Here is a 24,537-nt window from a genome sequence, read left to right on the forward strand (position 1 = left end):
ACGCCACAAAGTGAAGAGCGAGTGGAGATAAAGAAGCAGAAAAATGAGGCATGCATTTCACGGATTTGACTGATTGTTGTTTAAACTCCAGATAAACGCAGTGCGTTGTTTTGAAGAGCCTCCTTTTGGCCTCTTCATACTTCATTTACAGGTTGTTACTAACGTTCTCCGGTTACTATAATTGCCTGCCCACGATGATGAAACTCCCACTATTACATTGCACAAGGGTGATATTTTAATTATTCTATAAAATCTATAAATTACTCTGTCTATAATAGTTTTACTTCCGTGCCTCCATTACTCAACTTCACTATAAAACTCAACTTCAGTTTCTTGACTGCTAATATTAACCAAAACTGTTTTAATTAATATTACCGCTACGCTAGACCCTTTGCATGAAAACTTTATGATTTTCCACATTTGCATATTTCTCTAGAACGTAAAATTAATTTTATTTTTTTACATTTTTATTATTTATTATTCATGGCAAATCTTGATTTCTAATCCCAAATCCCCATGGTCATCTTTTCTTCTCTACTAAGTGTTAAATAAAGACTTTCACCATTAAATACAACACTGAGCGTTGCAGTTTAATGTCTAAAGACTGACCTGACCCATTAAACCAATTTCTGAACCAATTAAAGCACCTCCATGCTTAATCCGCCCCCCCAGTAGGGGTGAATAAAAATCTATTATTGAAGTTCTCACCTTGAAAACTAATCTAAAAATAATTTTTAAAAAAGAGTAAAAACTCCTGCTTTCAGCAACAATTGCTTCTTAGAGGATCATCGGTATCACAATCTTTCCACAATCTTCACAGGTTTTCTGCAGAGTTCAGATATCTTGCGTCCGGCGAACCATTTGTGTCGATTTGGCAGCGTTGTGCTGGTGAAAGACCCACTGATGACCCATTTCAGGTTGGAGGCAGATCTGTCACATCGGCGTAAAGCACCGAGTTAAAACTCCCGGCAGCATTTAGAAAAACCTCGCATGTTTAAGTTTGTGACGCTGGAACCCGAAGCGCCTGGGATCTCTGCCAAACAACCAGCTGGCACGCAGACTGGGTCTCATGGCTCGTGACCTCGAGGTGCCCCTGTTTACTGCAGATATCTAACAATAAGCAAATTCTGCTCACTGCAAGCGGTGGCAAGATAAATACAGTTGCTAGGTGAAAAGAGCCTAGCAACTCTTTCCACATATAGCAGATATTTTCAGTTGTAAATATGAGCCATATTTACACTCAAGGAGAAACAGGAAGCCGCAGAACGCAACACAAACTCCCCAGAGACTTTAAACATCTCAGAAAATGTAGAAAATGTACAAATTTAAAACGTGATATTTATGCGAGCGATCAACACGGTCGCTGGGTCCGGTGTGGCGTAGTTGCTATCTTGTTTGTCTCTAAGCAGAACTTTGTTTAGGTGCAGACATTTCTTACTTATGGATTACCCACGTAAAGTGAATTACAATAATGCAATCAGGATGTGAGAAAGCCACAGATGAGTCCCGCTGCGTCCTGAGATGACAAGATGGGGCTGATTTTACCAACGCGCCTCGGATGAGCCGCGTGTCACTGACACATGCTGGTTGCTGAAACTAAAAGGAGAAAAAGGCAAACTTTCACAGCTAAGATGTGGATACAGCTACTGTTTTACACAAGCAACTAGACTCCAACTTCACATTTAAGCTGCTTAACCTCTGACGACAGGAAGAAAGCAGAAATATTCCTCTAACAACATTAGCCAGTAGGAATAAAACCAGCCACAATTTTCAAAATATTGGGCTGCATTTACCAAAAAAATGTAAAGGAAAGGAGGAAGCAAAATGAGAACAGGCACAATTCCTGAACACATTTAAACATGAAGAGATGCAATGTCCAATGCAAAATGAGCATCACTCATTGTTAGGACACAAGTATTTTTTTCTTTTAGTGCTGGGTCTGAATGGGTTAAAGCAACATGTTGCTCCATTTGATTGCAGAGATTTCCTGACCCCCAGGCAGTCTTTGATCTCTGCAAAAGACTAAAAATCAACTCGGAGAGACCTTAAAGTTGTTAATAATACGCTTGGAAATCCATCACAGAGAGGAAATGCAAAACAAATGCAAGCTTTAATGTGAAACATGATGAAATGTACAACTTTCTTTCTGCAACATCGTTCTCTCCCCTTCTGTTGGTCTTAAAAGGTTTGATTTCTCCTTAAAGTTTTTATTCTTTTTTCCAACAGATCAACCCTCTGCCCTCAATGTCGACATATTTTCTTACAAGAATCTAAAACCCATCGTCCCGCCGACGCACTCCTTCTCAACCTGTAAGGTTTCTTCTGTAATCCAGACTTTCGTCTTCCTCACAAAGGCATTTCTATGATTTCTGCTCGTTTGAAATTGGGAGAACATAATGACAAGCTAGCTAAGTTAGCTAACTGAGTTAGCGGCTAAATATTGATGATCAATTAGGTGACCAATTAAAGTTGATCTGGTTTTATGAGAGGAGGACTAAGAGAGATGTGAATGTGCCTAAAAGAATGTCCTGAGGGAAATATTGTGTGTTTTTTTTGTTTTTAATTAAAATTCATTCAGATAGTAGAAAATGAACTTGATGCCAAAGACACACACACACAAGTCTGTTTCTTTAAGCTGGAGCTGGATTTATGCGTTTGGGGCAGATGTTGGGAAATTTCCCTCAAACGTTGGGTCACACATTATAATGCAGTTTGTTTTATTATTTAAAGAGACTTGGAAGGAGCATAGTCATTATTCACAAAGTCATTTTAAACTAAACAGCTGAATTACTCACGGAAGTTTATATAAATACAACAAAATAATAGACGTTAAAAATGTGCTGCATTATAAAACTGATATTAATGGGTTCCATCTATCTATCTATCTATCTATCTATCTATCTATCTATCTATCTAATGTTTATGTTGAACGGAGGGTGTATTTAAGTGTTCACTTAGATCCCGTTTCTGCAGAGACATATTCAGATGAAAATATTTCCCTGTCTGTAAGCGACAGGGCAGCAGTCCACCTCAGCCTGGTAAAGCCATTAGCTACGGCTGCTGTCAAGAGACGCTCTAAAAATAAGGATCTCAGCTTTATACTCCAGCGTAGTATAAAGCTGCTGGCTGCAACACGTGTGCCCAAATCTGGATCATAAATATGGCAAAAAATAATATTTAACCACACAAGATGGATCTAATGCTTGATGTGGGAAACATTCGAGCCAGCCAGCTCCTCCTCTGATTAAGTGACTGCAGTCATGGTGCAACAGGAGTGGAAATAATGAGAACATGCTCCGACGGTAGACGACACCGGAGAGGATTCAATGATATTATTATTATTATTTTTTTTCTAATTACACCAAAGGAAGAATTTCTCTTTCATAACAAGCATGACGAATCACATCATCATAATCAAAACCTCAGAAATGCGACATGAAGCCCATTAGTCGGGGTTAAAACAGCAGCCCGGCCGAATGAAACGCCACACTGGATGATTAGATAAAACACCACTGATATCATTACATTTCAGAGCCGGAATATTTAAAGAGAGTTTATCTGCTCCTCCGTGTCACCTGCTTTAAAACTTCTGCTACAAAAAACAAAAAAAAACTACAGGTTATGAGAGCTGCTAACATTTAAAAGCGAATCCCTGATGGTAAATTATAAAAGAAAAAAAAAAAGGAAAAAAATCCAACGTGATTCAAGTAAGCTGTGTCGTTTTATATTTAAAAATATTCCCCACTGTCCACAAGCCCTGACAAGATCACCCCGGCGCACACGAGCGGGAAAAAGCTGAAAAACCGTTTCTCTCATGCTCCCTGTCACCCGCCGTAGTCCTTAAATCACTCATTCGGCTCAATTTTTGCTGTTGTCAACATTTCCACATTATCTGCTCGGCCAAGGAATTTACTGGATTCCCCCCGCTGCTTTTAGTGTTGCTGGAGAGAAACAGCGGGGTGATGTAAAACTCGCGGCCAATAATGTCACTTTCATATTGGACTCTTACGGGACTGTTGAAAGTATTTACCCCCGTACAGACTCTCTTCTTGTTTCAGTCGCACTTAAATGTTTCCGACCATTAATCTGATTCTTATATCAGGCAAAAATAACCTTCTATATTTTAATAGGCAGCTGTATAATGATTTTATTTAGGGAAAATAGCTACCCAAACCAATGTGAAATAGTAATTGCCCCCTACCCCGAGCTTAATAACCGCTTGGCAGGAGCAACTGGCATCGACTCTCTTACATCACCGTGGAGGAAATTTGACCCACACTCTTTTCTGAATTTTTTTGTTTTTTATTTCCCAGCCACAAAAGGCTGGGATGTCACGCTGTGGGATGTTAATTGAATTTAAGTACATACTTTGACTAGACCATTTCAAAGTGGGACTTTTTTGTCTTTCTGCCAATGAAAAGAGGACTAGAAGGTGACCTTTGGCTCATTAAGGTTAATCAGTGGTTCCTGAAGCACCAGGGCATCACACTACCACCACCGTGCTTGACTGCTTATGTGTCAGTTTTTAAGTTTAACTTTTGTCTCATCAGCTCGCTGAACGCTTTTTTCAAATCAACATGTTTAGATGCAGGTGTCGGGGAATTTTGATGTTAGCCAAACTACTCACTGAGTCATGATCACTGACGTTAACTGTGACATGCAGATGATGTTCTGGGTTCTTTTATAGCCTTATGGAGTAATATCATGCACCCTTTGAGTTATATTTGGTAGGTCAGACGCTACTGGGAAGTTTTCATCATTTTTTTTATTAGTGGATATTCAGCATCACTGGGGTTTACTGGAGTCCCGAACCATAAATTTCTTTATATTGGGACATAATGTGTTGGTGTTTGAGATTTTCTTCTCTCTTTTTTTTAGCCTACTTCATGTTGTCAGACAGGTACTATTAAAATGACTTACTGAGTCTACTCTGTTAGCAGTAATCAGGCCTGGATGTGGCTCGTAAAATTTTTATGAGTAATTACTAGTGGCAGTAATTACCTTTCCACACAGGGTGAGGTTTCTTTGGAAAGCTTTTTCCTCTGTGATAAATAAAATCAACATTTTAAAAAACAACAAATTTTATTATCTACTCAGCTTATCCTGTCTTATATTAAAAATTGATTATCTGAGCCATTGAAGAGGTGGAAGAAAAGAAATCTGTTCGGAGCCAAATACTTCTCAGTCCTTTATAGTAGCTACGAAATACAAGCTTTAACGACAGCTTTTCATCCGTGGGGAGAAATTGAAGCAAAAAAGAAAAAGAAAGAAAAGAAAAAGTAGGGGGCAGATCTTGATTGGTATTCTTCCTCTGTCCTCCCGGCTCTCTGCTTCGTGCTCCGTATTGATCTCTGAGGTTACCCTGTTTCCATTTAGTCTCTTCTCATAATATATAACACATCTCCGATTCAACCTTTTCTTCTCTTTCTCACTTTTCAATGACAGAGGCGAGGGGAAGGGAAATACAAGCAGCTCCGGTCCGACGACTGGTTTCGTGTTATTGAAACCTGACCAAACCGAAATAAATAACTAAATAAATTTTTAAAAAAGCAGGGCAAAGGCGTTCGCCGGCGACACCAAAGAGGAGCAAGATCTGTGGGCAACTGGAGCAGAATTACATAAAACAATTTAGCATATTTGTATGATTCACTGCTCATCCAATCTGTGAATGACTACACAGTCTTGGATGAAACAAAATGTGCTGGAACATTTCTCTAATTGCGACCTAGCCAGCGCAGTAAACAGAAATGCATTAATCACGGCGAGCGGGCGCAGCGTCGATAAATCAGTGGCGCTCTGTAGTGAAACAAAGCGACGTGATTACACAAACACAAAAAAAAAGGCTGCGGGTTTGTTCTGTTCAGACCGAGCAAAACTGGAATAATATTTCAGATTTGTTTAATGGATCTGCATAAAATAGCATATTGTGTTTGCAAATGACTCAGAGGGCCATCAGTCAGCGACATCGCATCAGTCACAGGCGCTGCGTCGCCTCTTCCCCTGCTCATTATATCAACAGCAAGCTGTGCTCCCAATAGCACACGCCCTGCCCTTCAGAGGCCGTCCACGAAGCTGCACGACAAATTCAGACCGGCATCGAAACGTAACTTTTCGTAGCTCCATAAAACATTTATCAGCCGCAAATTCAAACAGCTAAAATGTCCCACAAGTGGGAAGAAGTTTATTACTTTGTTTTATTGCTGTATGAGAGTGATGTCAGTCTCTGCTTCATCATGTGTTTACTCCAAGGAGTCAGACTGTGTTGTAATCTGATCAGCTGTTTCTCCGGATTCTGATTGTGTTTCATGTTTTTTTGTTTTTTCTTGGATTTCAGCTGTTTTTTCACTTGTTTTCTTTAATTTTTTATTTTTTTTTTAATTGAACAAGACAAAAATAATCTTAGAAATAAAGCAATTTTTCTTAAAACCACTGGTGCATTGGTCAATCAGACATATTTCAGAATTGGCTAATTTACCCTTGATTGGCTTTAAATACAAAATAATTACTTTCACGTTCATTAAAAGCATCCCAAGCTAAGAACTCACTTCATCAACCATCAGTCTGATCAGGCAGCAGTTCATCTCTACGAAGACGGTTCTTCAGAAAATCTGAGTCTGTCAGTCAGAATTGGCAGGTCTGACCTCAAAGAAAACTGGAAATCGATATCGGTCAGAAAAAGCCGACTTGCATAAAAAAAAAAAAAAAACGTTCTTCAGCACCAATGGGGTGATCCGCAAAGTGCTTTGAGCTCTGGAAACCAGAGGAGAGTAAACAGAACTTGAATGCATCACCTGTGTGCTCCTTAAAGATGTGACTCAAGTGGTTTGTCATCCTCCTCAGTTGTCTTCTAATTTACAAAAACACTTCACAATATCTATATATCTATCTATAGATGTAGTTTTGGCGTCATAATCTGCATTATCCAGCTATGTTCTCTCGTCTTTCCAGGTTTCAGTAGTGCGTAACATCAATGGTTCCCAGAAAAACAGAATATCTAAGTAACGTTACGGATGACTCAATTCTAGCTTTAACAAGTGAAGTGTAAATTTAAAATAAATTAAGAAAAAAATACTTCAGTTACATTTTGTGGGTCTTTTTTGTCCTGATTTAAAAAAAAAGAAAATCTCAGATTAAAAGTCGGATCTTCTAAAATTCCCACTGGGAAAAAAAAAAACCCCATGAAATTAATTCATTTTTCTGCACGACTTTTCTCAGAGTATTAATAATGGTGCAGGGTGCTGCAGAGCACCAGGTCCACACACAACCCTTCAAGGATAAATGGGTGGGAAAATTCCTTAAGATATCATTTCAGCTCTCTGAGTAAATATTGTTTCCTGACGTTTCAGTGTGAGACAATCCTCCTAAAATATATTAATGATCAATATTTAAGCATTTTAAACCTCTGTGCTGGGTTGTCAATGACGTTCCACTAATGACAGAACATGCTTGTGGCGGCTTAGTCACCGCACTACCTTCTTGAGGTCGTAATGTAATGGTTACCGGGGCCCCTAATTGTTCAGCGAACGCCAAGCGGTCGTATAAAAATCTTTTTCCACACTACTACGAGCCGCGACTCATTTCGGTTATACAAATTTTCCCATGAACTTCTCAGGCAGCATGTTCCACTTCTCTTTACATAAACACACAATGTTCCAAACATTCCTCATTTCTCTCCACCATCCTTGAAATGTTCACCGACTCCGAGTGTCCGGCGAGAACTCTCATGTTTTCGACTAGGGGGGGGGGAAAAAAAAAAAAAAAGAAACGAAATGTAAGCGACGAGTCGAGGAGCCAAACAACCTGGAGGCGGGTTTTGTCTGAAGGTGGGACCCGAGGGAGACGCGGTGACATGTTTTGTTTTTAAATGTGGCTGAGCGCTCAGTGCTTACACGCGGTCAGCTGAGAGCCGCCGTCCGCTTCAGGATGTGACCGGGAATTCAGAACTGATCTCATCCACTTTGAGATATGACATAACCGGTGAGGCTGAGAGAAAAAGAGGCTTTCCACGTTCATCTGCCTAGTCGTTCCACGAGAGCCGCGTTCCCCCAGAAGGAAAACGCTGCAGTGGAATGGCAAAAGAACAGAGAGCAAAACGGGCGAGAAACACTCCTCCATGCATGCTGGCTCCTGTTCTTAATTATAGCATACACAAAAGTGTCTCATTCATTTCAGCAGGGTGGGGCGAGGGGAAAAAACAGGGAACAGTTTATATAATTTTCACCTCGATTAATTCAACTGTGAAGCAGGAGGATTAAGGACCCTAACGCGGGGCTGTACTCCTGCTCATTAAATACAGGAGAGAAATGTAAATTCCCACATTTCAGCTTCAACCCAGATGTTTTTAATGTTGACTATGTTAGCTGAAAGGGGGCGGCGGCGGGGGTGAGGGGAGCCAAGATTTCCAAAAACACACCCACCCCTACAATAAAAGTCAGATAAACAAGAGCGGAGAAGAGACAAAAACAACACAAGCGCTTTCCTCTGGTTGATTTATGTGATTCTATTACATTAAACATTCTTTCCCCTGAGCAGGCTCAGCTCCCAAGCAACCATTGCTTGCAGCTCTAATGTGCCTGGCAGCGGGCCAGGAAAAGCTGCCTGCCTTATTGATTGCCAGATTGAAAAGTTTGCATTTAATAGGCCCTGTAATACATGAAGGAATTATTCAGAGGCCTTCCTTGTCAAAAACCCAAATTGGTCCTTTTGAGTATAGAAAAGGGGAAGAAGAAGAAAAAAAAAAACAGGAGTTTTGTGACAAATGAGCTCCAGAGAGTCTCTTTGTGGCAGAAACAAAACGACTCTGCTGCTTCCCAGAATGATCACAGTCAAGAAGACGTTAACTTGAGGGAATAGTTGAGGATTTTTGTGAAGTGAGTGTTTGTTAAAAGGTAAAATCACACCTGATAACTCTCTTGGCGTCATTACTTAGCATAGATCCAGACAGGCTGGAAGCGGAGCGTGAAGCTAACTGTTAGCTTAAGAGGAAAGTGGACTTACAAGCCATAATTATTTACAAAGAAAATGAAGCTGACCTGTGAAATCGTGTGCTAGACTAGCTATATGATATGAAAGTAATGTAATAAAAAAAAGTTATTATCGGCTTCTTGATAATGGTTAGGCAAGATTTTTATAAGCTGGACTGAGATTTTCACCGTGTCACAATTGAAAATATCAAGATGTCACGTTATTTACGCAAACAGTTTAAGTAAATATGTAGATTATCTGAATTATTAAAAATTAGTTATTCACATTTAAAGAAACAAATAGTCATAATCCTGCAAATTGAATCCAACTTTAATTAGTACAGCTGCAATGATACCAACATAGTTACAATATTGATGAAATAGTGCTAGTTAGAAGTGAAAAAATCTGCCAGTGAGTCAAAACATTTTAATTTATAATATGAGAAAAATGCTTTGTTCCAGATTATTTCACTTATAGCTACAACATTTTCATCAATATTGAGGAATTGTTGACTTAAAAAAGTTTCTATCTTGTGCTGAAAAGATACTTGTAAATACTTTTTGTCTTATTTAAAGTGCGCTAGCATATTTGCAGTAGAAACTAGACCAAGAACACTCTGTAAGATTTTGTGTCTGTGAAGTGTAATCTCTTTGGTTTCACACCCATCATGTCCCATCGGCTATTTTCCTAACTCACCCCACCTAAAATTATATCCAATTTGATCTGTCAATGACAAAAACCAAAGAAATAAATTACTCAGAAAGCCTTTAACTACAATGAAAAACTTTTTTTCCCCAAGTTTTCATCTGGAAAGAGTTGAAACAACTTTTTTTTCTCTTTTTTTTTTTTAACAAAATGAATAGTAATTTAAACCACAGGAACGCTGTGGTGGTAAATTTCATCACGTTTGAAACCACTGCCCTTTAAAATGCTGCAATACCAGTAAATAGGTCCATGCCTACAGTAGCTTAGTGTCGCGATTTCTGGTAAACACTTAATTACAACGCAGTTGCTGAAAATTATCCTCATTACTCCACGTGAGCTCGAGCGAGATATTAACCGCCTATAACTTTTCATCAAGACCATCGCTATAAAAACCTCCTGCATCATCCCTTTGAAAGCTGCAGCTACTGCCGTGTTAGACCGGGACATGTTTGTGTCTCGTCAATCTGCTTTTGTGCGTTGATGGATTGGCCCTAAACGCCGTTTGCCGTCTGGTCTCCTGCTACATCGTGACTAATGAAAGACTTCTGCTGGGTTTTGGGGGTCAATCCACTTATAGCTCAGTCGATTCTGAGAGCCGGAAGAAAAAGAAGAAGAAGAAGAAGAAGAAGAAGAAGAGAAACAGAACAGAATGTGCAAATACCACAGGGAGCAAATTTAATCAACTGTCTTTTGGTTGCAGATATACAGCTGCGTTCAGAGCAAACAAACAACTAATAATGCTCCTCTGTGTCTCTGCTTGAGCAGGTCTGAAATCCTGCTCGACTCAGGTGAGGATACGCTATCTGCCGTCGACGGCCTCGCTCATTTGTCCAGCTCAGACTCGACTGAGCAGCTGGGATCAGGGTCCTCTTATGCTGCCGGTGACAGAGGGAGAAGGAGGAATATACGCCAGGAGTCTCTTTGGCTCAGGCTGCAATATACAGCGTTTTCAAACCCCTCTCTTGCAGAGTGAAATGGATGGCATGTTAGTCTTTAAATGTATCTTTAATGGGACAAGTTCCCATTTAAGAAGTGAGTTCTACAGGAAGGCTGGAGCAAAGGACGGAGACAGGAGGGGGGGCAAAAAAAACATCTTATCAGGAGATTGGGAATTGGGTCAGGCAAGGAATTACATGCCATTCTAGATCAAAGTTGCTGTGTGTATTTCCTCAAAGAAGGGTCCCTCATTATCAACTCAGACGTATTTCTCAGGGCGTATTCGGTGTAATAGGAAACATGATTTAATGTGTTTTCAAAAGAATGAAGGAAAGAGGAAAAGAACAGAGTGTGGTGGGTGGAGGGGGGGATACGAAAGAACATTTCTGGAGGCTATTTGGGACAGCCATGTTTCCCAACGGTAAAACAGTAATAAGGAAGAAAAAACAGGCTTTACTTTTGGAAAAGTTTAGAGAATAGAGCGTAACTTGTTTTGTTTAAGCTCAACTTTGATTCTTGTTATTACATAAAGCACAGACACACCAATCAATCTCCCAGATATTGAGTATTTATGATGATGTGGCTGTCTTGTAATTTCCTTTATTTCCCCTGGAAAAGACCCTGAAGCATGTCCTCTGTTAGGTCTTATAGCCACTATGACAGAAAATGAGTCGAAATCAGAATCTGCATGTCGGAGCGCAAATGAAACTGGGTATCAACCAGAGAAACGACAATCAGTGCATCTCCAACAAAGATGCAACTTCTTCAGGTTTCTTTTGTCAAATCTGTGAGAAACAACAGAAATGACACCATTTGACTTGCATAAAACACCATTTTAGCACCACAAAGCTAATTCCCACAGAGCTATGAGCTGTAAACTTGGCATGCAGAAGATCATCTGATCAATCTCTCAGATCCTGTGTCAGGTATTTCTGACTTTTTTTCCCTTCTCTTTTTTTAAAGACATGACTTCAAGACATGTAGATTATTTTTAGGCCTGACATTTCTGCGTTTCTCTGCCAAATTCTGCAAACAGACATCAATATCAAATATAGGAAGGCTGAACGTTGCGTTTCTAACATGAAAATATTCTCTGTTTCTACAATAAACATACACTTTCTTCATTAATTACATGCTCGTATTAACATAGCATTTATTTGACTGGAGGATGCGGCAGTAAAGAAAAGAGTGACATTATCAGCAGACAACTAGTCGGCTCCCCAAGGGGAGACATTTCAGTCTGAGGCTTCAAGGCAGACTTTACAGATAGCAATATGTCATTAAAAACACCACCATCTGTTCAGATTCCTTATTTATGTGCGGCAGACACAAAAGCAAACCCCTGAAATGCAATCTGTCGATTTTTTTTTCCCCTTTTCTTTTCGCTTGCAATTAGTCGTGATTATACATTCTCACTGCACCACAAAGAGAGAAAGAATCCGTTTTCCCTCCGCCATCGGTAACGATCTTCATTTGAAGTCGAGTCCAGCACAAGCACTTTTCCACGACGCTGCTGACTATTTGAGGCGACACATTAAACAAGCAGGTAATTTCTGACAAACTGCAGGTAGATAGACTTTAGAAAAAATAAAAACAACAACAACAAAAAAAACGTTCATTCCTGATTACAAAATATGACCTCTGATGTGGCGAACCTCCACCCGCCACTGTGCTAACAGAGCTGTAATCACTGTAACACAGCAAACACACGCAGAAACACACACGGCAAACACACACGCTCATGCAGGGACTGTTGCCGCTCGTCTCTCTTTGCATGGGAAAGATAAGGAGTTCAGTGGAGAATAACTGCCAGCTGAGATAACAAGTTTATATGCACGAGTCATTCATGCAAAAATCCCTCTTATTGGTCGGGTTTATTGTGTTGCTAGCAACAAAAAACTGATTCAGTGAGTCACGGTCGGGAAAACACTTGTGTTTGTGAAGCAGCTTTTAGCGGCGTTCCAGTGCCTTGCAAACACATTCATGATCCGTCTCATATTCAGTCACGTCAAAACCACAAGCTTCAACGACGCCGGTCGGGATTCTGTTTGACAGACCAAAACAAACGGGGCAGCAGCAAATCTGATACTCTGAATGCTAGAATATCTTGGGTTAATTGCACTTTTTAGTCGGGAGGCTCATTAGAGCTGCAGAATATAAGAAAAACATGAAAATATGATATTATTATCGAATGTTATGATACTGCGGTTAAATGCAATTTTGGAAACAAAAGGTGTATTTTTAGCAAAATTTTAACGATTAAAAATCTGAAAAGTGTGGCAAGCATACCTCTAAAAAAAGTACACCTATTTGCTTTCTCAAGATAAAATAAATTAAAGTTTGTGAAAAGTGATCAAATTTAAAAATCAAGTCATATGAACACTTTTGCGAGGCAACTGAGACGTTAGCATGTTGCTCCGGCTTAAAAATCTAACAGAAATATTGGAAATTATTTGCAAATGACAGTGCCTTTTTTCACAATGACTATTTATTCAGAGCTATATATATATATATATATATATATATATATATATATATATATATATATACATACATTTCTATTTATACCTGAACGATATGAATCTGTGGCTGAGCCGTTGTTAAATTTAAATAATCCTGTCTGACACACTGAAAGAAACAACTGCTTTCACTGAGTTACAGGAAAATCAGAGAGATAGAGAGAGAGAAAGAGAAAAATCAGACTGAATGCTTCTCATTTTACCAAGTGCTCCTCAGGCCACCACATAACAAGGAAGCAGACTGACAGGTTGAGAGAGAGAGAGCACGGAGGAGCATCAATGATCTATTGTTTGCACCGAGGACTCTCTGTCCAACTCCTCTGGCAGTCGATGGATCAAAGAAAACCTAAATGCATTAAAGCAACTGCACCAAGATGTCTTCTAAATACAAATTACATCATTTGTACGTCTTTGGCTCCATCAAACACGTTAAGAGCAGTTATGGATCCAAGTAAGTGTGTGTGTGTGTGAGCGTGCAGATATAAACACACGGGGGGAAACTCGCACAGAAACACACCAAAACGTCTGGAATCTATCAAAGCCTCCATTACAATTACCTCTCAATGTGGGAAAAATGCAGTACCTCTGTGCTGGGAAACAATCCCAGGCTAAAAGTTCTCCATTTATAGTGTTTACTACAGCTGACAGGCTGCCTCTCTGTCTGTACGCTGCTATTATTTACTGATTAGGAGCGAAATGGTGTAAATGTTGGAGAGATAACCTATATATCATGGCACAAATATGAACCGGTGTAGGAAAAATAAATGCGTTTAATTTACAGTTTATTACTGTGTACATGAGCAGTTTGGCTTTTAGCTTGAGTGCAGTCTAATGCAGGAAAACCGGACTGGATCAGTTGGGCAGTGAGGTGGACTTTTAACGAATTAACGTGCCTTTCAATTATTACATCCAAACATAATGCAAAGAAAAGCGCAACAGAGAAGCTTTGGTAGGAAAATCTTTCTATCATTGACATGAAGATTCAATTAGATACAAGTTCACTGGCGTCTCCAAGGCATAACTCAATAATGTAAATCATGCTTATCTAATTTAACCAGAAATAGACGCGTCTGTGCTAATATTGTTCAGTATCAAGGTAAATAATTTAGTTATATAAAAGCAACAAAATGGCTTTCAATGTAAACAGAATTACAAAGAAGTCATAAAAGCTAGAAACATATATAGTCCATGCACTTATTTTACTGTAGACTTTTTATAATAAATGTGTTTTTCCTGAGTTGTGCTAAGATGAGGCATCAGTTGACATGTTTTGTTTCCCGTTTGTCGCCAAAGGTGCAGAAAGATTTCTCTGCAAAGTAGAAATGATCCAAGATTTTTTTAAATATATATTCGTAACCTTCCTGCTGTGTGTGGTCATTAATTATTAATATTACTAATCAGTGTTAGCAGCAGAGGTGATGTCACACCAAAGACATTTCCTATTATTTTAAAACAAAGATAAAATTATTATAAAACTGACTTTTGACACCTTTAGCATGCTAATCTAGTATTTAGCAAGGCTAGCATAGCGAGAATAAAACTGATTTCTCTGTGTATTTTCAATCTACTACTGTAAAACAGAAAAACACGTTCACTTTCCAAAATTGATTCTTCTGCATTGTTTTTTTTATATTTATTATCTTTTGACACAAATCTCATTTCCATCGCTTTAGATTTGGACTTGGAAAATCTGCTCCAGGGTGTAAAAATCCAACATGGCCGCCCCGCGTATCAGAAGTGGTTGAGAGCTGCGGTGATTTGCAAATTCTTTGGACTTCATCCACAACATCTGTTTGTTTGTATCCCATTACATCAACAGCGAAACACTGTTCTGTAAAACCCCTGAAAGAAAGCGTCGCTGCAGCGTTTGAAGGCATGAAATGTTCTGCATTCTTAGCAGCTAATTATATCAATAGCAGTAGTTTGCCAAGTTTCTCAGGAAATCCACAGACTCTCTGACTTGCAGCAGTAACACAGCTATGGCGGACGTAACCTTGTTCCCAGAATCTCCTTCTGACGCTCGAGATAGTTGCACTGCGGCACATTTTAAAATACATCCTCCAGCAGCATCAAATCGATAAAAAACTAGCCGCATATTGACTTTGTAAACACCTGCGTTACATTTGCACCCTCTGCAGCCCCGACTTATCTGATCGGAGGCTCGCTACAGCCAGTAGCAAAAAGGGAAAGAAACAAAAAGCGGCTTAATGCCGCAGTTAAAATGGATTCACAAAGCAGATGGACTGGCAATCTCATAAAATATGCAGAGTTATTAACTGTACAATCTGTGATGTCTCGAGTGCTTACTGACTAAGACAGAATCATTCATATCTATCTGCGAGGAGCTGCAATGCAGGAAGAAACATATCAAGGGAGATGTACAAAACACTCAGCACTGAGAACGGCTTCCCAAAAAGACAGAAATAGAAATGAGTCGAAAAAAAACAAAAAAAAAAAACAAAACAAAAAAAACCTCCTGGTTTGCTAAGATTTAAGTATGAGTCAGACTAACTGGAACAGACAGGCAATTTGTTTAAGGGAAAGAAGGCGAATGTTGCTAAATCAGCTCCGATAAAACCTCATAATGACTCCAGTTATTTGCACTGTTTTTCAAGTTCTTCCTTTGAAGGATGCCGTTGCTTTTATGTAAATATCTATGAATATTTGTTATATTCTGTAAATACTGTGCATATCTTATTCTTATATTTTTGTTTACCTTTATGTGAATCTGAATGTTTCAGTATTAACATGAATTTCCCAGCTGAAACAATAAAGCACATTCCTATTCTGCTATTCTAATCCCTGTGTGTGCGGTTTTTTTTTGTTTTGTTTTTTTAGCTTTTTCTAAGTAGAACCATTAAAAATATATGAATTTGCTTAAAAAGGCAGATGAGTCAGTCGTGTGGAGGCACCTCACTGCTGCCTGCCTGTTTAAAATGCCTGGCAGAGGTCACATCAATAGCATCTCTGTTGCTTCAGACCTGACTAATGGAGAGAAGAGAGACACAACTGTTGTTTCAGCCCTCCCTAATGGAGAGACGGAGCTCTTTATTTCCTCTGAGGCATTTCTTATTGTTTAACCATCTACCAGCCTCCATCCCACCTCTGTCTGCCGCAAAAAAAAACAACAACAAAAAAAAAAACATTATGTGACATTCCAGAAATAAAATAACACAAATAATTGATGAATACAGCGATCCGAAAAAGTCAAATTTGATTACAGCATTCAGCGTAACAGGATATGGGGTGGTCTTTCTCTCTCTTTCTCTTTCACTCTGTGTCTTTCTCTCTCCTATTCAAATTCGAGGCATGCTCAAACATCTAATAGATTTTTCCACCCCGGCACACAATTTACTGCTTACAGATTTAGAATTCGCTGGCTTCCGGCCAGGCCACAGTCAGAGGGGAATTAATGATATGAGCGCATCAGTGAGGAAAAACAGCCTGTGATTCTCTCTCCTACAGGTCTGAGCATAATGAAGAAGTCATAAACTCCAAAACTGGGTTATATATATATATATTAAAAAAAAGGTATAAATAAATAAATAAATAAATCAAAAGCATGCCAGGGAAGAGAGGGGAGGGGCGGGAGAGGCACATAATCAATACAAACACTCCATTAAATTACTTCAAAGGGGATTTTGGACAGTTTCTTGAATTAGTTCTGCAGGGAAGGAAAGAAAAAGCAGAAAGAGAACTAAATATGTCTGAAGGGGCGGAAAGCGAACAAGTGCAAACAATACAATCTGCTCCATACTCTGCATGGAGGAGTACAGGGGAAGTGGATTTGCAAAAAAAAAAAAAAGTGGTTTTCTCTCTTTGTCGGAGTCACAACATGGCATTGCTCTCGCAGCACCAAAGTGCGCGTTATCTCAATGTCTATTCCAAGAAAGCCCTCGGCTCCTCCTCATGTTGCAGCAGGAAACAAACAAAACAGCAGCCTCACATGTGACGGTGGCTTCAAGCGTCCTGAATATCGTTCTGTGTAGCGTCACCAGGACAAGACAAGCAGGGGGAAAAAAGCGGTGCCAGCTCTCTAGTTTTTCTTATCGCAACTTTCTGCCCACATAAACACCTCTTCGGCGCTCGGAACAGCCTCGGAGGAGGGACAGGATCTACCTGCCACATCAAATTGAAATGTTCCGAGTGAAATATTGTCTGGATATCAACGCGGGGCCGGTCTGGCATACAGATCAGATGTTGCATCAGAGAGGAAAATACTGTGGTTTTCTTCCTAAGTGAGCGAAGCTGGGAGGAATCTGGAGAGAGGCAGCCCCCTTCGCCTCAGTGGCCTGTTGTGGCTTCAAGCTCGCTCAATGCAATCGACGAGCGGAGGAAGGATCAAATGCACTAAACACGGGTCTCAACTTAAGCTTAAATGACTGACTCCCGATGCAAAGCGTAAAAACGCTAACAAGTGGATTTGCTGCACGGTTATTGTCCCCAATACGTGGGCTACCACAGTGAAACGTACCCAAAAAACAACAGTGGATAATAGTGGAGAGACCAGGATATAATAAACCCTGTGTTATTTTTATGTGTGCTGCCTCTGGCTACCTCCGCAGGTGCTAACAGGCGCATCTCGACAGATTAAATTACCATCAAAAAGTTACTTTCGACAGTTCGTGTAAAATGAATGGACTCATCGAACGGATGAATATTATGGCTTCTCAGAAACTTGGAATATTGGATCAAATCAACTGAAAACGGATACGTTATGACGCACACAGTCATGGGGAAGACTGCTGACTTGACTGCTGTCAGACAACTGCTGAAATATTTCACAACATCTCAGCATGTGAGTGTGTTGTGAAGGGCTTCGGAGTCCTATGGACTTGACAAAGCGCTATCAAAGTGCAGGGAAAACCTCAGTGAGGGAAAACCACAAAGATTCTTTGCTAAAGAAGTTCACCCTTATTGAAGCCCTTTGTTTTTATATGAAACATTATTTCAAACATAACAAAATAACTGTGGCACCCTTCAAGGATTAAATATATATGAGGAGATCCGACATGTGGCCACTGAGCCCTGCTAGCTTACGGCTAACCTTTAAGGAGAAAAAGATCAACTTGTTCATCCAGTGACAAAATGGGGAATTTTACCAATTCAGTTCAGCGGGATGAATGATAAATATTTACACGTTCTCCCCGTGAATAGCGGTGTTACTCTGATTTTTCTCCCAGAGAGCAAAAAAAACATGAATGTTTTATTAACTGGAAACTCTTTACTTGTGCTATGATTACAGTAAATGTCTTGATGTTTGTCTCTGAAAATACTCAGTAAGTAAATCATGAAACATCCGTTTAATTTTTTTTGTAAAAGTGAATAAAAATAATAACAATAATAATATTAAATCCTCTGATACGTTGCTTAAACACCTACTTTCCAATAAATATCACTGCATCAGATAACTTTACAGTTTTATTGCTATATTTTACAAGCACCAGTATAAAACATATCCTTTTTTTTTTTTTTTTGCTATTTTTGCTCTCTACACAGATGCATTTTACTGTGTCAGTATTTTCTCAGAAAGCCCTGATCCTTGCAGCGCTGAGCGATGAGCCAGCTACAAACGACACCTCAGGTGAGGGCAGAAGTCAACACCATCGATGTTGCTGAACAGAGGAGTCAAAAGCTACGACCTTTTATGATCATATCAAGTTCACAATGGGTTCACTGGTTTGCACAATGAAGATTTGAAGTGAAGAAACAAGACGATGGGAGGTGGGGGAAATAAATCACAGACATTTTTAGAGGACCAGCCATCTTTTGTGTTATTTATTTAATTTCATCAGCTGTATTTCTCCCAGCACACACCAACACCAAGTGTATCAGAAGATCCAGCTCTCAAACGCTCAGCCTCGCAGTATACAACCAGAAACCAATTTCAGCAGGCAGCAATGAAAAAAAAAAAAAAAAAAAAAAAAAAAAAAAAAAGAGAAGAGAATCAGGCCAGTCCTCTGGGGAGAGATAGAGGGGCAGAATGTAAACTTCCCTGGCAAACCATCCCTGGTGGATAGAGCTGTAAAAAGAAGCTCTGAAGCTCAGAACAGGACAAGATAAACTGAGTGGACAGTTTGCATTACCTGATTAAGTGAATCACATTACAGATTACGCAAGGAGTGCAAAATACAATACAGCACACTCAGTGCTCCTGCGGAACAATGTCGTCTTTGAGTTCTCGGGCTGGAATTTGCCGGACGCTTATGAAGTTCATTCAATTAGAATATAATGAAATCAAGTGTACCTCAATTTATCTGCTGAACTACCAGAACCTGAATATTGATAGAAATGCTGGTTTTCTATCTCAACACGTGTCCGTAGTGCGTTAGATTACAGTTAATGAATCCTAGTCAGACTAAAGCGGGATTATTACATTTCAACTAAAAGGATTTAATGGGGATGCAACTTTCTTCTGTCTGAGTTAAATTTTGACTCAAAATATTCGTATCTGTTTAAACTTCAATCTCAAATACATTAAAAAAAATCACTTTGTAGCATTTTTATTTTTGCCATGTCAGTTTATACCGCTATTTATAAAGCATTTTTCTAAGTAAAACAAAGTTATTTTTATGTTTTGGCAATGTAAATAATTAGATTTTGTCTTAAAATGAATAAATGCATAAAGGTACTGCTTCTGGATGAAAAATAATTAATCAGCTAAAAATGACTAAAAGAATTTGCCAACAGATAAATTGGAGAGAAAAAAATGACTATTGGCAGCCGGACTACTAATAAAAAGTAAGATACAGCTCAAAGGATCGAAACAGTCAAATATTTAAAAATGCAGACAAGGTGGTTGGCACTATTGGTAAAGATTAATCAATAATCAGAATTATAGATCCTCTTTAGAAAATATAAACCTAAAATTATGATGACAAAGCACTTTTACTTCACAAGTTTTAGAAGAGATAAAAACACCAGTAAAAACAAACAGATCATATCAACATATTAGTTGCTGCTCAGGTTATTCAACTCTGTCGAAATGATCGTTTACTCAACCGACTGTCACGGTCACAGAATCGCTCCAATTGTTGTTTTGTTTTTTTCTTTTTTAGTGAGTTGGAAGCTGAGAAACTCGGATCCGTTGCTGTAGACTGTCCAGAGTCAAACTGTTACTCTATCATCGCTTCAGCTCAGCACAGAAGTTTCTGTTTGGATCATTGTCCCGCTAAAAGACCCAAACAAGAGATCATTTTAAAATCTCCTGATATGTCAAGAAGTTCATGATGTAATCCACTTACTAACAGAGTTAGCAGGGTCTTAAAGAGTCCCAATATGTGACAGGTACCCATCCGCACTTAGCAGTGTGGATCCTTCACACCAAACACAAGTGGAGACCAAAACAGTTCCAGTTAAAGTTCGGTAAAATGTATAGGTTTATGTTTGTGATGGTGTAAACCTCTAAAAATGTTTAAAATATGCTGTTTTCTGCAGTTCCTCCTAACTAAGCAGCTGGCAGAAACTTTGATCAACATATCAAAGGTCACTTAAGAAAATATGTTTATTTTAAAATAGTTTGAGAAAGCATATTTCTTTCTTTAAAAAATTATTTAAAAACAACTGTTCTCAGAGTCAAGGTGGGGGTTTTTTATCTTAAAACTTTCACCAACTCCTTTACTTGTGTTGGAAACAAATTTGTCAGAGTCTGTCTTTTTAGGAAGTGAAGATTATTTCAGCTACATCACTGAAACCGTTCCTGCATCCAGCGCTGTAATTTATTTGAGTTACGACACCGACTATTTCCACCTTAAAGGCTTCAGGGAGCTGTGAGTGGTGCAGAACTGGCGGCGAAGGTCACTCTAATTAAATATTTTAAATAGCCATTCATTTCCAGAGACAACACACACAGAGCAGAACTCTACTCCTTTATTATGCCTCCATGTTCTGAAGAACAAAAGAAATGTCCTCCAGCGCACATTTGGTTTTTATATTTAAAAATGTTTAAAACAAATGCACAACAATGCATTTCAATAACAATGGCAAAAAGCCAGGAAAACTTACGACACACTTGGAAGAAGAAATAACAAAACACTGTTCCCCCTCAATAACAATGGCACACTTTATTGCTCTTTAGCACACAATGGTTTTCTGTGCAGATTGTGGTTTTGCTGCAGTATCCTGTTATGGGGAACAATCCAATTCTTCTTACATAGCTACACATCAGCCCAAGAATAACAATCAGCAAATGCATCACTCAAGGAATGGAGTCACTTCAGGCTAAAACAAGAAGAAACAGAGAGAGAGAGAGAGACAGACAGAGAGAGAGAGACAGAGGAAGAGAGAGAGAGGGACAGAGAGAGAGAGAGAGGGAGAGAGAGAGAGACAGAGAGAGACAGAGGGAGACGGGGAGAGTACAGATCTAACATAAAAATCAGTTTAGAGAATGAGCCAACGCATTACACAGAATTAGACATTCAGCAACAAGATGCTTTAAGGCTACGTTTCTATCTGATCTGCTCCTGCTGCAGCATGAATATTTCATCTCAGAAGTCGGCAGCGTTGCAGTGGCATATTTCATATTTTCTATGCAAAACACAGCGCGCGGAGCAGCGCTCGTTTGCCACGATGAATAAGTGATCCGCTTCCCAAAAACTCTCCAACACTCCCCTCATATTGTTACACTGTCAACAAGCGACGCGCGCCAAAGACGCAGCAAGCAAACAAACAAACGAGCGCACATCACTGATTGTCTGTGCATCACATGTGTGCATCTGTTCCTATCAAACGGTGTGTATGCGCGCGTGCGTGTGAGTGTGTGTGTCTCTAGTGCCCCTGCCAGAATCCAAGCCCGTTCTGCTGAGTGGGCAGATTTTCTGGCAGAGTGTCCCATCGGAGTGACAAGTGCATTTAGAGACAGCCTGATGGAGTCATTAGCGGCAGCGCTGCTCATTAGCAACATAGGCACACACACACACACAGACGCACACATGCATATTTGCAGCAACACTGGTGTTATCAGGTTATTGCACCGACAATGGTAAAAATCTATAAAATCTAGCCGCACATGTAGAGAACGCCAAGATATGGAACATAACACCGCTTAAAAAGGCAAGCTGACAAATCTATTTATGTGAGCATGCAATTATAGACACACACACACCCAAGCAGATTCACATCGCATTGATTACTGGAATAACAACAAAGCATTCATTATTGATCATCTTGTCCTTTTTGCGTATGAGCTTCATGCAGCATTGAGTAATCAAGGGCAGCACAGCGTCAGACACAAACACACAGCTGCTTCTCTTAGTGAAGCAGGAAAAGTTACACAAGTCATCAATTAATCCACATTTTGTGCAGAACAAGTCAAACATTTATGAGCCTTAAACAATGATTTATCACAGGGCCGGGAAGCAGAAATAATAACCCTGCCTTGAATCTTTAGGGGTAAAATCTCTTCGACCTGACAAAAGGCAGTATAATCAAGGAGGTATTTTTAGTACGTTTGATAAGTTATGTTACACCATCTCACTGAGCATACAGCATTACATCACAGCCATGTGAGAGAGAGAGAGTGGCAAACAGCTTCAAAGAGAACATAATGTTCCTTCTGAATTATTAGACTCAAATGCCAGAGTTTCCTATTTGTATTGAATGAGTCATCTTCTGCTTTATTGTGCGACTGATTCCTGGCTAAAAACTACAGCGAGACCCCAAGAGTCAAGAATGAAGCGTTAACTGGCACTTAACGGCACGGCGTACGGGAAAAATACACCAGACAACCATTCAGACGCACACACACACACACACACACACACACACACCAGCGATACTCTAAGATAATCATCACACCTGAACTGATGGCATCAGAGGTGCTATAAGCTGGAGTTTAATGTGACTACTTTGGAAGTACAGCTTCTATGTTTCCCAGTCAGGAAACAAAGCAGTTGCGCTCCATGTGATCATGATATGTTGGCAAACTGGCAACATTTACCTCCAGCCTGCGGCTATTAGCGCAACTCTTAGCTCATTATACCAGAAACAGCTACAAGCTGATGAATTACTCCAGTCAAGACAACACTTGTTAAACCAAGCAAGGAACAATAAACACGATGTGATTTATGGCGAGCAACAAAAGCAAATACATAAACATGTGACGTGACGACACGGGGGCGATGGGAGGAGTGCAGCACACGTCGTCTGGGCCGGAGGAGACCCGGGAAACGCTCCTTGCTCACCTAGCTGCGCCCGCTCCCTCTGGACGTCCTTGAAGTTGAGGCCGCTGGTCAGCGTGCTCTCCCTGTAGCGGTGGAGGGCCTCGCGCCGCCCGTTGGTCCCCAGCTCGCGGAGCACCGAGGATTTGAGCGGCTCCACCTTCAGACCGTTGGCCCATCCCGAGAAGTCCGGTACCGTCCACTTCACCAGGTCCTGGAGTCGCACGATCACCTTCTCGGACACGGCAATTACCTCATGCTGGAAAAGAATCACAAGTTGGGCTGTTAGACCGGTAGGCAGCTCGAATTGTGATGTAGTTTATCCTAGAGAGAGTTAGCAAATGGTAAAGATGTACAGAAAAAAAGCCTCCTACTTAAAATGAATCAATCTCTAATTGCAGTGTCATCATCTCATTCCAAAAATAATCCATTACTTCCTTATTCAACATAGCATCAAAAAGATCATTCCTCTTGGTTCTGCTTCGAAATGGGAAAGACAGGAGAACATGCTGTCTACAAAACAAAAAAGAAAATAAATAAAAATGTAAAAACATTGGAAGTAGTGACAAACCTGTCACTGTATTCAGTAAGAAGGAGGCGCAAAAGTCTCCATTATGACCATTTGAAGCTACATGTCAAACAACTGTTTAGGAGAAATGCAAGACGAAGTCGTTTCTGTCCTACTATCACAAACGTCAATATGCTACGTTCTCCACATTAAACTTTGATATTAGCTGTCACCACGTGGTTTGATCAGATGAACTTTAGGACCCAGGACATGTTTCAGTGCGTGTTTGAGCTACTGGAATAAATATTAATATTTAATCAATATAATTAACTTAACAACGAATGTTGATAAATGTAGATGACACTATTCTTAAAAAGAAAAAAGGTTAAAAAATTCCAACAAAATCTCACGAGAAAATTTATGGATACACAGCAACATTTTTAGACAAAATATTAAAATATAATAACTCAAGTCAGAAAGAATATTATGAAGCATTTCCCAATTAAAATATACATTTTAGCATCCCTCATCCCGGCTGATGAAATTATCGAGACTGTTGTTTAAAGCGATGCATTTTACAGATTAACCACATGTTTGAGGATGTGATTAGAAATACTTATTACTGCATGATATAACATTTAGCTGCAGTGATTCAGCCACAGACTGTAAGGCGGAAATAATTAGGGTCAGAAGAAGTTTGGTAAAAACCGGGTATGAAATCAGAACATCGTCGGTAAATGAAAGACGA

The 24,537-nt window shown here is 39.6% G+C and overlaps 1 protein-coding gene across 1 annotated transcript in view; it reads right to left on the minus strand.

The window, feature by feature from the left end:
• The window catches only part of arid5b (AT-rich interaction domain 5B), a 106,095-nt gene that overhangs the window by 67,793 nt on the left and 13,765 nt on the right, over positions 1-24,537 (minus strand). The window contains exon 3 of the mRNA XM_015042265.1: positions 23,306-23,540. Within this exon, the coding sequence (XP_014897751.1) occupies positions 23,306-23,540 (235 nt within the window). The remainder of the gene's footprint in view (positions 1-23,305; positions 23,541-24,537) is intronic.

The sequence above is a fragment of the Poecilia latipinna genome, unplaced genomic scaffold (genome assembly GCF_001443285.1).
Source record: "Poecilia latipinna isolate Pla-1442-1.1 unplaced genomic scaffold, P_latipinna-1.0 Scaffold33, whole genome shotgun sequence".
NCBI classification, from domain to species: domain Eukaryota; kingdom Metazoa; phylum Chordata; class Actinopteri; order Cyprinodontiformes; family Poeciliidae; genus Poecilia; species Poecilia latipinna.